General features: G+C 39.8%; 2 protein-coding genes across 2 annotated transcripts in view; one reads left to right on the forward strand and one right to left on the reverse strand.

Annotated features, from left to right (window-relative positions):
- Nucleotides 1–225: 225 nt before the first annotated feature.
- LOC133664692 (SET domain-containing protein 9-like) lies at nt 226–1,366 on the reverse strand. Its single transcript, XM_062069530.1, has one exon. It carries the CDS (start codon nt 1,298–1,300, stop codon nt 458–460), a length of 843 nt encoding a protein of 280 aa, XP_061925514.1. The 5' UTR covers nt 1,301–1,366; the 3' UTR covers nt 226–457.
- Nucleotides 1,367–1,545: 179 nt separating this feature from the next.
- LOC133664693 (DCN1-like protein 1) overlaps nt 1,546–15,109 on the forward strand; it is a 38,202-nt gene continuing 24,638 nt past the window's right edge. The window contains exons 1-3 of the mRNA XM_062069531.1: nt 1,546–1,656; nt 13,414–13,600; nt 13,735–13,903. Of these exons, the coding sequence (XP_061925515.1) occupies nt 1,654–1,656; nt 13,414–13,600; nt 13,735–13,903 (359 nt within the window). The 5' untranslated portion in view covers nt 1,546–1,653. The remainder of the gene's footprint in view (nt 1,657–13,413; nt 13,601–13,734; nt 13,904–15,109) is intronic.

Here is a 15,109-nt window from a genome sequence, read left to right on the forward strand (position 1 = left end):
TTTTTTATCAGCGATCAAAAGTTGCGAACTTTATCGTCGTTGTTCTCTACTAAATCCTTTCAGCAAAAATATGGCAATATCACAAAATGATCAAGTATGACACATAGAATGGATCTGCTATGTCCGTTTAAATAAGAAAATTTCATTTCAGTTGGCCTTTAAGTCTTTGTTACTTAGAATATGATCCCCATACTAAAGTGTTACAAAAAACATATAACTTTGTCTTGAATTTGAAAAAAAACAACATTTTATTTTTCACTAAAGAAGGGTTCGGTAAATGTGCATATGAAACTGGTGGGGTTCGGTACCTCCAACAAGGTTAAGAACCACTGATTTAAAGTCATATCCAACAATTGCGACAATGACTTTTAACTGTCAACTGAGTTTATGATTTCTGCTGGTGGTGTGCCTCTGGAAAAAATGTGCCTTGGCTCAAAAAAGGTTGAAAAACACTGGACTAGTGTACAATTGTGTAGTAGTTGGAAAAGAGCTCATCGCCTGCTGTAATGTCACGGAGCGATACGAGCACCACGCACCGAAGAGGTCCCTGTGAGTGAGGGCCATAGTTGACATTGGGAAGATATCGGCGAAGCTCAATGGGAAACGTGTCGGGGACATCGTACTCCTGGTAACACACGTTGGCAGGCCACTCGTTGGAGCAGTTGTTCACATACTGGCCCACTGCGAGCGGGTTATCTGGGCTGACCGTGAGCCAGCTGGTGTCACTCATCACGAAAGGGCCCATTCGGTCCCTGGCACTGCAGGACTTGTACACCATTTTGGAGACGGCTTTGTCGTTCCCGTCAACCAAGACACCATCGAGACATCGAAACACAAACGGGTTTCTGATGGACTGCAGAAGAATAGGCTCGTAGGGTTGGTAGATGGTGCCAGGGTACATGGCAACTGTAGCTCCTTTGGGTACCACCCCTCTTGAGACGAACACCCCGCAGCCTGCATCAGGCAGTGTACTCCGCTTCCGCTCAATACAGAAGCCAAGTGAGCGGAACATGGCATCGTGTGCACTAAGTTCGTTGCCACTTGTCACCTGTACGTGAAAATGACCTTTGACCGCCTGCAGGTCCACTTGACGATGAGCCCCATGACTGTAGAGGACTCTGAAGAGCCGCAGCAGGCTTCCTGACACCTCTTCGTCCGGGACCAACTTGTCCTCAGAGCGCTTTTTCACGTGTCGGAGGGTTTTCTCATTTTTAGAAATGTTAAGTGCAATCCAAGGCACAAACCGGTGTCGGTACGACTTCCACTTGACCTGTAACCTCTCCAGTACGTGTCTAAACATTCAGAGAGACGTGCGGACACTCGTACTTATTGGAACTGATCATTCACAACAATGATTTGGTCACTTCCGGCAAAGTGTTTCATTATAAAAGCATCATTGCAACCCATTGTTGGTACCTTTACTTTTTATAGCAAAAAAACTTTAGTATGTGCGTACAATATTAACTGCTATATTCTTCAAAGAATGAAAAAACCGTATTTGGTGCGTTGTTTGGGATTTACCAACGACTAAAACGTGGCTGTGTATTTTATTGTGAAAAGCATAGTTTCAACCGGAACACCTTTTGTTTCTGCAACAACTTTACACGCGTTAGCCAGCTTGATGGGAGGAAAGGGAGACGGGCAGAGACAAACATGGTAAGAAATATTACGCTTTGTTCGTTGTTAACACAACACATTGCGATAACATGATCGGTGTAGTCAACAAAGCGTCTTAATGAACTTAAAACAGCTCTTATGAGTCGTAAACAAACGTACCTCTGCATGTTAGCATGCGCTAACTAGCTGAAGGTAATGAGGCCAACTCGTCCATTTAGCTAGCAGAGCTGCAAGGTTTGATAACAACTCATCATCGCGATGATACAACATCGTAATATTGTCGACTCGTAAGGTGTAAAATGATCGTCAGTTTGGCACAGCTGTCAACAGTCTTCTAGTGCCTAAATAGTCTCCCTACTGTAGTGTTGTTGGTGCTAACTTAAGGTTCTATGTTGTTAGGTCAGGGGGTGTAACGATTCGTTTTTAACGACGATTCGATTCAGAAATTTTGGTTGCTGATACGATTCAGGGACGATAATATTTTTTTCAGAATGGTACAATCTGAAACGGTCAATTCAGTAACTTTATGCCATCAAAATTCAACATCAATCAATCAATCAATCAATGTTTATTTATATAGCCCCAAATCACAAGTGTCTCAAAGGTCTGCACAAGCCACAACGACATCCTCGGTACAGAGCCCTCATTAGGGCAAGAAAAACTCACCCAAGTGGGACGTCGATGTGAATGACTGTGAGAAACCTTGGAGAGGACCGCATATGTGGGTAACCCCCCTCTGTAGGGGAGACCGAAAGCAAAGGATGTCGAGTGGGTATGACATAATATTGTGAAAGTCCAGTCCATAGTGGATCCAACATACCAGTGAGAATCCAGTCCATAGTGGATCTAACATAATAGTGACAGTCCAGTCCATAGTGGATCTAACATAATATTGTGAGAGTCCAGTCCATAGTGGTTTTAACATAATAGTGAGAGTCCAGTCCATAGTGGATCTAACATAATAGTGAGAGTCCAGTCCATAGTGGGTCTGACAAAATATTGTGAAAGTCCAGTCCAGACCTGGGCATTCTGCGGCCCGTGGGCCGCATCCGGCCCTTTGTGCGTCCCTGTCCGGCCCGCGTGAGGCCAATTATAAATTACAAAATAAATTTAAAAAAGTATCTATGTCGAGTGTGCAATACAACGGTGCTGCTTTTGTTTTGAAAATCGTTATTTGTATTACTTCCGTGTGGACGTATGCGTGATTGTGAGTGAATGTGAACAACTGCAATTACAAAATAAAGTTGAAAAAACATCTATGTCCTGCGCGCGCAATACAACTGTGCTGCTTTTATTTTGAAAAGTATTATTTATGGGCGTGTGTCCGTGTGTAACCTGCGAGTGAAGGTGCACATGCAGCGACAAGTGATGCACGGTTTACACCCGAGACGCCAAAAAGAGAAAAGTTGATGAGGAATGCCGTGTTTTCAACAACACATGAACTGCAAAGCAACGTCCCCTCACCTAAGGTGCGTGCCTGCGCAATTGCGCACTGCTCAAGCGTCCGCTGCGCGCAGCAAGTATATATGCCGCGCACCAAATCAAATCCCATCTGAATTCTAAACAAAATAAACATATTTATTCTATGGAATTTTGCAATGCAACTTTGAGTGACAGTGACAACAAGCGGCCCTAATGGTGTTCGTCAACACCGTTCAATTGAACACCGTTCAATTATTGTAACGTCTATCGAGATGCTTCGAGGACAGGAATTATATCGATCACTTTATTGAACAAAACTGTTTATATTCGGACATAACCACACCAAAAACATGAGTAAAACAATTCTATCTCGAAAAACTAGTCATTTTCTGCCGTACAAACCAGGCCAAAACCAACTTGTCATCTGTCACCAACACGCATAGCACTAAACCACTGGTGCGTTTAAGGCCACACAAAAAGTCGGACAACTCAAACACCACACAAAGTTACACTATGACTCCTCAGTCATACGTGTGCTTATTTTACTGTCATTTATTATTAATGTTAATTTATATATATTAGTCATGGAATGCTGTTACACACACTATGTTGAAGTATTACTATTATTATTATTATTATTATTATTTATCTTACGGTATATATCAAAAATAATATTGAGCAAAATTTAATTGAAATATTGTCGATGTGGCCCTCCAGCAGTGCTCGGGTAGCTCATGCGGCCCCCGGTAAAAATTAATTGCCCACCCCTGGTCCAGTCCATAGTGGATCTAACATAATAGTGAGAGTCCAGTCCATAGTGGATCTAACATAATAGTGAGAGTCCAGTCCATAGTGGATCTAACATAATAGTGAGAGTCCAGTCCATAGTGGGTCTGACATAATATTGTGAAAGTCCAGTCCATAGTAGATCTAACATAATAGTGAGAGTCCAGTCCATAGTGGATCTAACATAATAGTGAGAGAGTACAGTCCATAGTAGATCTAACATAATAGTGAGAGTCCAGTCCATAGTGGATCTAACATAATAGGGAGAGTCCAGTCCATAGTGGATCTAACATTATATTGTGAGAGTCCAGTCCATAGTGGATCTAACATAATAGTGAGAGTCCAGTCCACAGTGGATCTAACATAATAGTGAGAGTCCAGTCCATAGTCGGTCTGACATAATATTGTGAAAGTCCAGTCCATAGTAGATCTAACATAATAGTGAGAGTCCAGTCCATAGTGGATCTAACATAATAGTGAGAGATTACAGTCCATAGTAGATCTAACATAATAGTGAGAGTCCAGTCCATAGTGGATCTAACATAATAGAGAGAGTCCAGTCCATAGTGGATCTAACATAATAGTGAGAGCCCAGTCCATAGTGGGTCTGACATCATATTGTGAAAGTCCAGTCCATAGTGGATCCAAAATATCAGTGAAAGTCCAGTCCATAGTGGATCTAACATAATAGTGAGAGTCCAGTCCATAGTGGGTCTGACATAATATTGTGAAAGTCCAGTCCATAGTGGATCCAACATATCAGTGAAAGTCCAGTCCATAGTGGATCTAACATAATAGTGAGAGTCCAGTCCATAGTGGGTCTGACATAATATTGTGAAAGTCCAGTCCATAGTGGATCCAACATATCAGTGAAAGTCCAGTCCATAGTGGATCTAACATAATAGTGAGAGTCCAGTCCATAGTGGATCTAACATAATAGTGAGAGTCCAGTCCATAGTGGATCTAACATAACAGCGAGAGTCCAGTCCATAGTGGGGCCAGCAAGAAACCATCCCGAGCGGAGACGGGTCAGCAGCGCAGAGATGTCCCCAACTGATACACAGGCTAGCGGTCCACCCCGGGTTCCGACTCTGGACAGTCAGCACTTCATCCATGGCCACCGGACCTGTTTGTCTCCCCCTCCACAAGGGAGAGGGGGGCAGAGGAGAAAGAAAATAAACCGCAGATCAACTAGTCTAAAATGGGGGTCTATTTAAAGCAGACCTGGGCATTTTGCGGCCCGCGGGCCACATCCGGCCCTTTGTACGTCCCTGTCCGGCCCGCGTGAGGCCAATCATAAATTACAAAATAAATTTAAAGAAGTATCTATCTCGAGTGTGCAATACAACGGTGCTGCTTTTGTTTTGAAAAGCGTTATTTGTATTACTTCCGTGTGGACGTATGCGCGTGCGTGATTGTGAGTGAATGTGAACAGCTGCAATCACAAATTACAAAATAAAGTTGAAAAAACATCTATGTCGTGCGTGCAATACAACTGTGCTGCTTTTATTTTGAAAAGTGTTATTTATGGGCGTATGTCCGGGTGTAACCTGTGAATGAAGGTGCACAGCGACAAGTGATGCACGGTTTACACCCGAGACGCTAAAAAGGGAAAAGTTGATGACGAATGGCGTGTTTTCAACAAGACATGGACTGCCAAGCAACGTTCCCTCTAAGGTGCGCGCCTGCGCAATTGCGCACTGCTCAAGCGTCCTCTGCGCACAGCAAATATATGCCGCGCACCAAATCAAATCCCATCTGAATTCTAAACAAAATAAACATATTTATTATGTGTAATTTTGCAATGCAACTCTGAGTGACAACAAGCGGCCCTAACGGTGTTCGTCAACACCGTTCAATTATTGTAACGTGTATTGAGATGCTTCGAGGCCAGGAATTATATCGATCACTTTATTGAGCAAAACTGTTTTTATTCGGCCATAACCACACCAAAAACATGAGTAAAACACTTCTATCTCGAAAAACGAGTCATTTTCTGCCGTACAAACCAGGCCAAAACCAACTTGTCATCTGTCACCAACATGCATACCACTAAACCACTGGTGCGTTTATGGCCACACAAAAAGTCGGACAACTCAAACACCACACAAAGTTACACTATGACTCCTCAGTCATACGTGTGCTTATTTTACTGTCATTTATTATTAATGTTAATTTATTTATATTAATCATGGAATGCTGTTACTAGAGAAAGTTACAGGAATGCACACTTCATCCTATGCTTACATTTCATTGTGCAACATGAGGATGTATAAGGGGAACTAAATGTGATCTCTGAAAGGGGTACAAATGATTTCCAAAGCAGTGCTTTTGGTATAAAGTTAAGTTAGGTTAAATGAAAGTATTATTAATTATTATTATTATGATTATTATGATTATTATTTATCTTACGGTATATATCAAAAATAATATTGAGCAAAATGTAATTGAAATATTGTCGATGTGGCCCTCCAGCAGTGCTCGGGTTGCTCATGCGGCCCCCGGTAAAAATTATTTGCCCACCCCTGGGCTAGAGTATACAAATGAGTTTTAAGATGGGACTTAAATGTTTCTACTGAGGTAGCATCTCTAACTGTTACCGGGAGGGCATTCCAGAGTACTGGAGCCCGAATAGAAAACGCTCTATAGCCCGCAGACTTTTTTGGGGCTTTGGGAAAAAAGCCGGAGTTCTGTGAACGCAGATTTCTTGCCGGGACATATGGTACAATACAATCAGCAAGATAGGCTGGAGCTAGACCGTGTAGTATTTTATACGTAAGTAGTAAAACCTTGAAGTCACATGTTAAGTGCACAGGAAGCCAGTGCAGGTGAGCCAGTATAGGTGTATATATATTTATATATGTATATAAAGGTATATACAGTATAGGCATTATATGATCAAACTTTCTTGTTCTTGTCAAAAGTCTAGCAGCCGCATTTTGTACCATCTGTAATCTTTTAATGCTAGACATAGGGAGACCCGAAAATAATACGTTACAGTAATCGAGACGTAACGAACGCGTGAATAATGATCTCAGCGTCGCTAGTGGACAAAATGGAACACATTTTAGCGATATTACGGAGATGAAAGAAGGCCGTTTTAGTAACACTCTTAATGTGTGACTCAAAGGAGAGCGCTGGGTCGAAGATAGTACCCAGATTCTTTACCGAGTCGCCTTGCGTAATTATTTGGTTGTCAAACGTTAAGGTGGTATTATTAAATAGATGTCGTGTCTAGCAGGACCGATAATCAGCATTTCCGTTTTCTTAGCGTTGATTTGCAAAAAGTTAGCGGACATCCATTGTTTAATTTCATTAAGACACGCCTCCAGCTGACTACAATCCGACGTTTTGGTCAGCTTTAGGGGCATGTAGAGTTGGGTGTCATCAGCATAACAGTGAAAGCTAACACCGTATTTGCGTATGATGTCGCCTAGCGGCAGCATGTACTTTCTAAAGAGTGCAGGGCCAAGAACCGAACCCTGGGGGACTCCGCACGTTACCTTAACATAGTCCTTAACATGTATGACTGAAATAAATAGTGGATACTGGACACTGCAGGTGAAGTTTCCTATTTTCATGGTTTTCCTTGTAAAGGAATTTGGTACTAAGAAATTATGGATACATACAAGCAAGTAAACACAAATTAATGGCCACTGCATTCACATCTTATTTGAATAAAGTGCAACCAACAGTAGGTTGAATTAACGAGAGTAAACATTTTCTGCTCACATTTTCAACATTCAAGCAACTTTCAATAAAAGTACGGTAACCAACATTTTAATTGTAGATTTACCTGCTAAATAAAGTTCGCCGTACAGTATCTGTTCTCCGTCCGGGCGTTGTCGATAAAGGACAGTGTCATCCCTGTTGATGGTGTTGGCCCCTGGATTCCTAATTTCCATAGCTCTCTTCATCCATCTCTTCTATTTGTGTACAGCTCTGGTAATGGGTACATTCGCACCCACCTGCACAAATGTACTTCAAAATGTAACAATCAAAATAAATATGACTTTTGTTTTGTTAACTAGGCATGCATATATAATATGCATTAGTTTGACCATTTAAAATCAACGATAATAAAAAGGAGATTCTTGGAAATAGCATAAAAATGCCCCAAAAACTTGGAAAAACATGATTCATAGCGTTACTTTTTGGTGTATCCATCTGTTCAGGTATATTTATTTTATATTTTGATAAATCATCATATTTATGTATTACTCAATTTAAATAGGTATTGATCAATCTTTAAGCTGTGTGTATTTGATTTCAGTTTGCTTTTGACATCTTATTTAGAATTGTAGTTGAAACTTTTACAACCTTGTGTTGCGCTCATGATGGCGTAACCAAACTAGATTTCATTTGATGATCTTATTTTGAATATTTATTAACTTTTTTTACATTTAGTATATTTAAATATTCATTTATAAACATTGAATACATTTCAAATATCAATAAAAGGCAATTGCCTTCATCTTATAGGGTAATGTTTAGTTACACCAAGTCATGAGCGTAACACTAAGCTTCATCACTTTGACTTGTAATATCTCTAATTCTGGTGGTGTTTTATGCTTTTTTTCTTTTTGGAACATGTACTATACAATAAAGTCCCATATAAAATTATGTTTCTAGAAATACTTTAATTTTGCCTTTGAAAGTAACACTCCAATGTCCATTAGTGGAGCTGTACACCTTTATTTATTTCTGACGAAATGACTTTTCCATGGCTGCCAGTAGCATGTTGTGTTCCGGAAGTCGGTGCGTTGCCTTAACTTGCTCCGCTGTCAATCCCGTTCTGTCGGTTGCGTCGTTTGTAGCTCAAAGTTGTGTTGTGTGGCTTTATATTATTGTGCTATGTCGTTTCAGAATCAGAAATACTTTAATAATCCCTGAGGGGAAATTAAGATTTTCAGCGCAATCCCCTTCAAGAGCAGACAAACATTACAGGGAGACAGATCAGGCGGGTCTGCCAACTTCCGGCGCCCCTTACAAAAAAAAAGTTTCTTTGTCGTGGCTTTTGCAATCTTGCTGTAGCTAAATTTTATTGTGTTGTTATTATTAAGATATTGTCTTGAAGCGTTTTCAGTTGTTATCCGCCATTTTTGTTTTGATGAAGCCACAGACGTGCAAACAGACTTAACGTTCTTATCATCAAAAGTGCTAAACTTCATATAAAGTCTGCCCTTCTTAAACCCAATGTTTTTTTTTTGTTGTATTGATAAAATCGATCGATTCCCTTAAAGGCCTACTGAAACCCACTACTACCGACCACACAGTCTGATGGTTTATATATAAATGATGAAATCTTAACATTGCAACTCATGCCAATACGGCCGGGTTAACTTATAAAGTGCAATTTTAAATTTCCCGCTAAACTTCCGGTTGAAAACGTCTATATATGATGACGTATGCGTGTGACGTCAATCGTTGAAACGGAAGTATTCGGCCCCATTGAATCCAATACAAAAAGCTCTGTTTTCATCTCAAAATTCCACAGTATTCTGGACATCTGTGTTGGTGAATCTTTTGCAATTTGTTTAATGAACAATGAAGACTGCAAAGAAGAAAGTTGTAGGTGGGATCGGTGTATTAGCGGCGGACTACAGCAACACAACCAGGAGGACTTTGAGATGGATAGCAGACGCGCTAGCCGCCGACCTCACCTTGACTTCCTCCGTCTCCGGGCCGCCGACCGCATCTATGATCGGGTGAAGTCTTTCGTCGCTCCGTCGATCGCTGGAACGCAGGTGAGCACGAGTGTTGATGAGCAGATGAGGGCTGGCTGGCGTAGGTGGATAGCTAATGTTTTTGGCATAGCTCTGTGAGGTCCCGTTGCTAAATTAGCTTCAATGGCGTCATTAGCAAAAGCATTGTTAAGCTTCGCCAGCCTGGAAAGCATTAACCGTGTATTTACATGTCCATGGTTTAATAGTATTGTTGATTTTCTGTCTATCCTTCCAGTCAGGGGTTTATTTATTTTGTTTCTATCTGCATTTAAGCCCGATGCTATCACGTTAGCTCCGTAGCTAAAGAGCTTCACCGATGTATTGTTGTGGAGATAAAAGTCACTGTGAATGTCCATTTCACGTTCTCGACTCATTTTCAAGAGGATATAGTATCCGAGGTGGTTTAAAATACAAATCCGTGATCCACAATAGAAAAAGGAGAGAGTGTGGAATCCAATAAAGCCTTGTACCTAAGTTACAGTCAGAGCGAAAAAAGATACATCCTGCACTGCACGCTAGTCCTTCACTCTCATGTTCCTCATCCACGAATCGTTCATCCTCGCTCGAATTAATGGGGTAATCGTCGCTTTCTCGGTCCGAATCTCTCTCGCTGCATTGAAAACAATGGGAAAATGTGAGCAGCCCTTCCTCCTGTGACGTCACGCTACTTCCGGTAGGGGCAAGGCTTTTTTTTATCAGAGACCAAAAGTTGCGAACTTTATCGTCGTTGTTCTATACTAAATCCTATCAGCAAAAATATGGCAATATCGCAAAATGATCAAGTATGACACATAGAATGGATCTGCTATCCCCGTTTAAATTAAAAAATGTCATTTCAGTAGGCCTTTAAAAACAATCTTTGATCGAAAGTAATATACTTGAAATTTAGGAATGTGAATCGATCTATCCATATAGCGATCAATCGTTATACCCCTATTTATGAGTCTACAGCAGTGGTTCTTAACCATGTTGGAGGTACCGAACTCCACCAGTTTCGTATGCGCATTCACCAAACCCTTCTTTAGTGGAAAAAAAAAAAAAAAAAATTCAAATTCAAGGCAAAGTCATGTTTTTTTACTAGTGCACAAAATGAATCAATCAATCAATCAATGTTTATTTATATAGCCCTAAATCACAAGTGTCTCAAAGGGCTGTACAAGCCACAACGACATCCTCGGTACAGAGCCCACATACGGGCAAGGAAAAACTCACCCCAGTGGGACGTCGGTGAATGACTATGAGAAACCTTGGAGAGGACCGCATATGTGGGTAACCCCCCCCCTCTAGGGGAGACCGAAAGCAATGGATGTCGAGTGGGTCTGACATAACATTGTGAAAGTCCAGTCCACAGTGGATCCAACACATCAGCGGGAGTCCAGTCCACAGCGGGGCCAACAGGAAACCATCCCGAGCGGAGACGGGTCAGCAGCGCAGAGATGTCCCCAACCGATGCACAGGCTAGTGGTCCACCCGGGGTCCCGACTCTGGACAGCCAGCACTTCATCCATGGCCACCGGACCTATGCAACTCCCCCTCGCAAGGGACAGGGGAGAAGAGGAGAGAATAAAAGAAACGGCAGATCAACTGGTCTAAAAAAAGGGGGGTCTATTTAAAGGCTAGATTATACAAATGAGTTTTAAGATGGGGCTTAAATGCTTCTACTGAGGTAGCATCTCTAACTGTTACCGGGAGGGCATTCCAGAGTACTGGAGCCCGAATCGAAAACGCTCTATAGCCCGCAGACTTTTTTTTGGCTCTGGGAATCACTAATAAGCCGGAGTTCTTTGAACCCAGATTTCTTGTCGGGACATATGGTACAATACAATCGGCGAGATAGGCTGGAGCTAAACCGTGTAGTATTTTATACGTAAGTAGTAAAACCTTAAAGTCGCATCTTAAGTGCACAGGAAGCCAGTGCAGGTGAGCCAGTATAGGCGTAATATGATCAAACTTTCTTGTTTTTGTCAAAAGCCTTGCAGCCGCATTTTGTACCAACTGTAATCTTTTAATGCTAGACATAGGGAGACCCGAAAATAATACGTTACAGTACTGAACTGTGCATGAACATCACCTTGTTCAACACAGTGCATGAACTCACAACAAATTACACACCTGCAACTCAGTGTGACTTCTGCTGTTGCCTTTGAGCAGGGGTCCCCAAACTACGGCCCGCGGGCCGAATGCGGCCCGCCAGCGTCCAAAATCAGGCCCTCGGGAAGTCCCAAGTATAAAAAAAAATAATACAAAAATAAAAATTATTTTTTTCTGTCTTTTCTTATCCACTTTGTACCGCTTGCTACTCACGGTGTCTCCTAGCAGCTCATGCAAATCATATTGTCTAAAAATGCATTTTCTCATCGATAACGTTACATCGCGTGCGCGGAAAGTGCACTATATATATCTAATATATATATATATATATATATATATATATATATATATATATATATATATATATATATATATATATATATATATATATATATATACATTAGGGCTGCAACTAACGATTAATTTGATAATCGATTAATCTGTCGATTATTACTTCGATTAATCGATTAATAATCGGATAAAAGAGACAGACTACATTTCTATCCTATCCAGTATTTTATTGAAAAAAATCAGCATACTGGCACCATACTTATTTTGATTATTGTTTCTCAGCTGTTTGTAAATGTTGCAGTTTATAAATAAAGGTTTATTTTAAAAAAATAAAAAAAAACATTTTTAATAAAACAAAAATAAAAAAAAACTCTGCACATAGCATAGATCCAACGAATCGATGACTAAATTAATCAGCAACTATTTTAATAATCGATTTTAATCGATTTAATCGATTAGTTGTTGCAGCCCTAATATGTATATATATATATATATACATATATATATTTATCTAATATATATATATATATATATATATATATATATATATATATATATATATATATATAAATATATATATATATATATATATATATATATATATATATATATATATATATATATATATATATATATATATATATATATATATATATATATATATATATATATATATATATATATATATATATATATATATATATATATATATATATATATATATATATATATATACATACACACACAGCCCGGCCCCCGGCCAAATTGTTTTAACCCAATGCGGCCCCAGAGTCAAAAAGTTTGGGGACCCCTGCCTTTGAGAGACCACTTCAGATATGTGTGGCTTCACCTTAGCAAGTGCCACTCTCATGTCATTTTAAATGATAAATGATAAAATAAAAGTTATTTATTTATTTTCACAGCAAAGTCTGTTCCTTTTCTTCGTTTTCCACCCAGACATACACTTCTAGTACACAGCTCATGAAAAACAATATTTTTTGTTATCGTCATTGTAAGTGGGCCAAAACATTTATATTAGAAAATAATCTCATGGAAATGACAGCTGTTAGTTGATTATAATAATAAAACATTTAATTTGTTATTTAGTCAGGTTTGGGACAGGTGTGCTCACATGTGCTCCACTGAATGCTCAAGGAATTGTTGCGTTTGCTCAAAATTAGACGGAACATTGTTTGAGGGTATCCATAATACGCCGATAGGGAGAAGTTTTTATTTACACAATGAGTGTGTCTTGACCTCCGCGACGGAGGCTCCGCCGAACCCCTGAAGCCGACTCACCGAACCCCTAGGGTTCGATCGAACCCAGGTTAAGAACCACTGGTCTACAGTATGTTATTAGGTCAGGCTTGCAGTGTGCTTCACAGCTTAGTCCTGGACACTGGGGTGCGTTTTTGGATACTTATGTTTGACAGCCGATGTCAGCATTTCTCAGATAGTGTGTTGTTTTGTCTTTTCGCAGAACAAGTTGAAGTCCTCACAGAAGGATAAAATTCGTCAGTTCATGATTTTCACACAATCCAATGAGAAGACTGCACTGTCTTGTCTGTCACAACACGACTGGAAACTAGATGTAGCTACTGACAAGTTTTTCCAAAATCCAGCCCTAGACAGGAAGAAGCTCGATCATCTGTACAGCAGATATAGAGGTATGAAAAGAACAATACTAGTACTGTTATTTTAAATTCATATTCCTTTCAATCATTTTACAGACTTGCATAACTACTTGGTATAATGATGTAATGATTCTTTGATTAATGCCATTTCACATCTTTACCCTTAGATCCTCACGATGACAACAAGATCGGCATCGACGGGGTTCAACAGTTCTGTGATGATCTTGGTTTGGACCCAGCCAGTATAAGTGTTCTTCTTATAGCCTGGAAGTTCAGGGCTGCAACGCAATGCGAGTTCTCTAAACAGGAGTTCATGGACGGCATGGCAGAACAGGGGTAAGACTGTACATTTGTTTAATGAGCCGTTAAAGTTTTTTTGAACTTATCTTAAGAAGATTATTTCACAATTGCAGTTGTCCCTCGTTTATCGCATTTAACTGGACCGTGATAAATGAATTACCGCGAAGTGGGATTATTATTGTGAATTGAATATTTTCAGAATTAGGGCATGAAAAACTGTTAACGACTTTCTATTAGGCCTGGGCGATAAATTGATTCTATCAATAAATTCAAGTTTTGTTGCCCTGCTCATCGTTTCCTTAGCGGAGATTCACACACATAGCTAATGCTAACGCAAACAAAGGCAAGACGTTTGCTCCAAAGAAAAGATTAGTGCTGTCAGTGGTTTGGATTTGTGGCAACAGGCGTAGAACAAGTGACTGCACGCTTCAAAGTTTGTCGGAAATAAGGCAGCAGCACAACTAACTTATTGCAGCATATGAAACAGAAACATCCAGCCAAATGGGGGAAATGCAACTAATTACGAGTCAAACAACAGCGCAACAACGAACCAAGCAAAGTTTACTGTTGTGGATTTGTTTACACAATGTACCATGTATGCTCAGAAAGACGACGCACAATGGAGAACGATCACTAAAGCGGTCGCTCTGCACGTCGCCAATGTTGGACTTTTATTATTCATTTTCACATTTATATTTTATTTAAGACAGAAAATTTTAGTTTTTATCTCAATGTTGGAGTTTATTTTCATGATTAACGTTCTTATCATCAAAAGTGCTAAACATCATATAAAGTATGCCCTTCTTAAACCCAATGTTTTGTTTTTTTGTAGTATTGATAAAATCGATCGATTCCCTTAAAAACAATCTTTGATCGAAAGTAATATACCGTATTTTTCGGAGTATAAGTCGCTCCGGAGTATAAGTCGCACCGGCCGAAAATGCATAATAAAGAAGGAAAAAACATATATAAGTCGCACTGGAGTATAAGTCGCATTTTTGGGGGAAATTTATTTGATAAAAGCCAACACCAAGAATAGACATTTGAAAGGCAATTTAAAATAAATAAAGAATAGTGAACAACAGGCTGAATACGTGTACATTATATGAGGCATAAATAACCAACTGAGAACGTGCCTGGTATGTTAACGTAACATATTATGGTAAGAGTCATTCAAATAACTATAACATATAGAACATGCTATACGTTTACCAAACAATCTGTCACTCCTAATCACTAAAT

Source organism: Entelurus aequoreus, linkage group LG14 (genome assembly GCF_033978785.1).
Source record: "Entelurus aequoreus isolate RoL-2023_Sb linkage group LG14, RoL_Eaeq_v1.1, whole genome shotgun sequence".
NCBI lineage: Eukaryota > Metazoa > Chordata > Actinopteri > Syngnathiformes > Syngnathidae > Entelurus > Entelurus aequoreus.

Bases quoted from the DNA above. Each gene is read 5' to 3' on its own strand.
- LOC133664692 (XM_062069530.1), bottom strand. From the start codon at position 1,300: ATGTTTAGACACGTACTGGAGAGGTTACAGGTCAAGTGGAAGTCGTAC.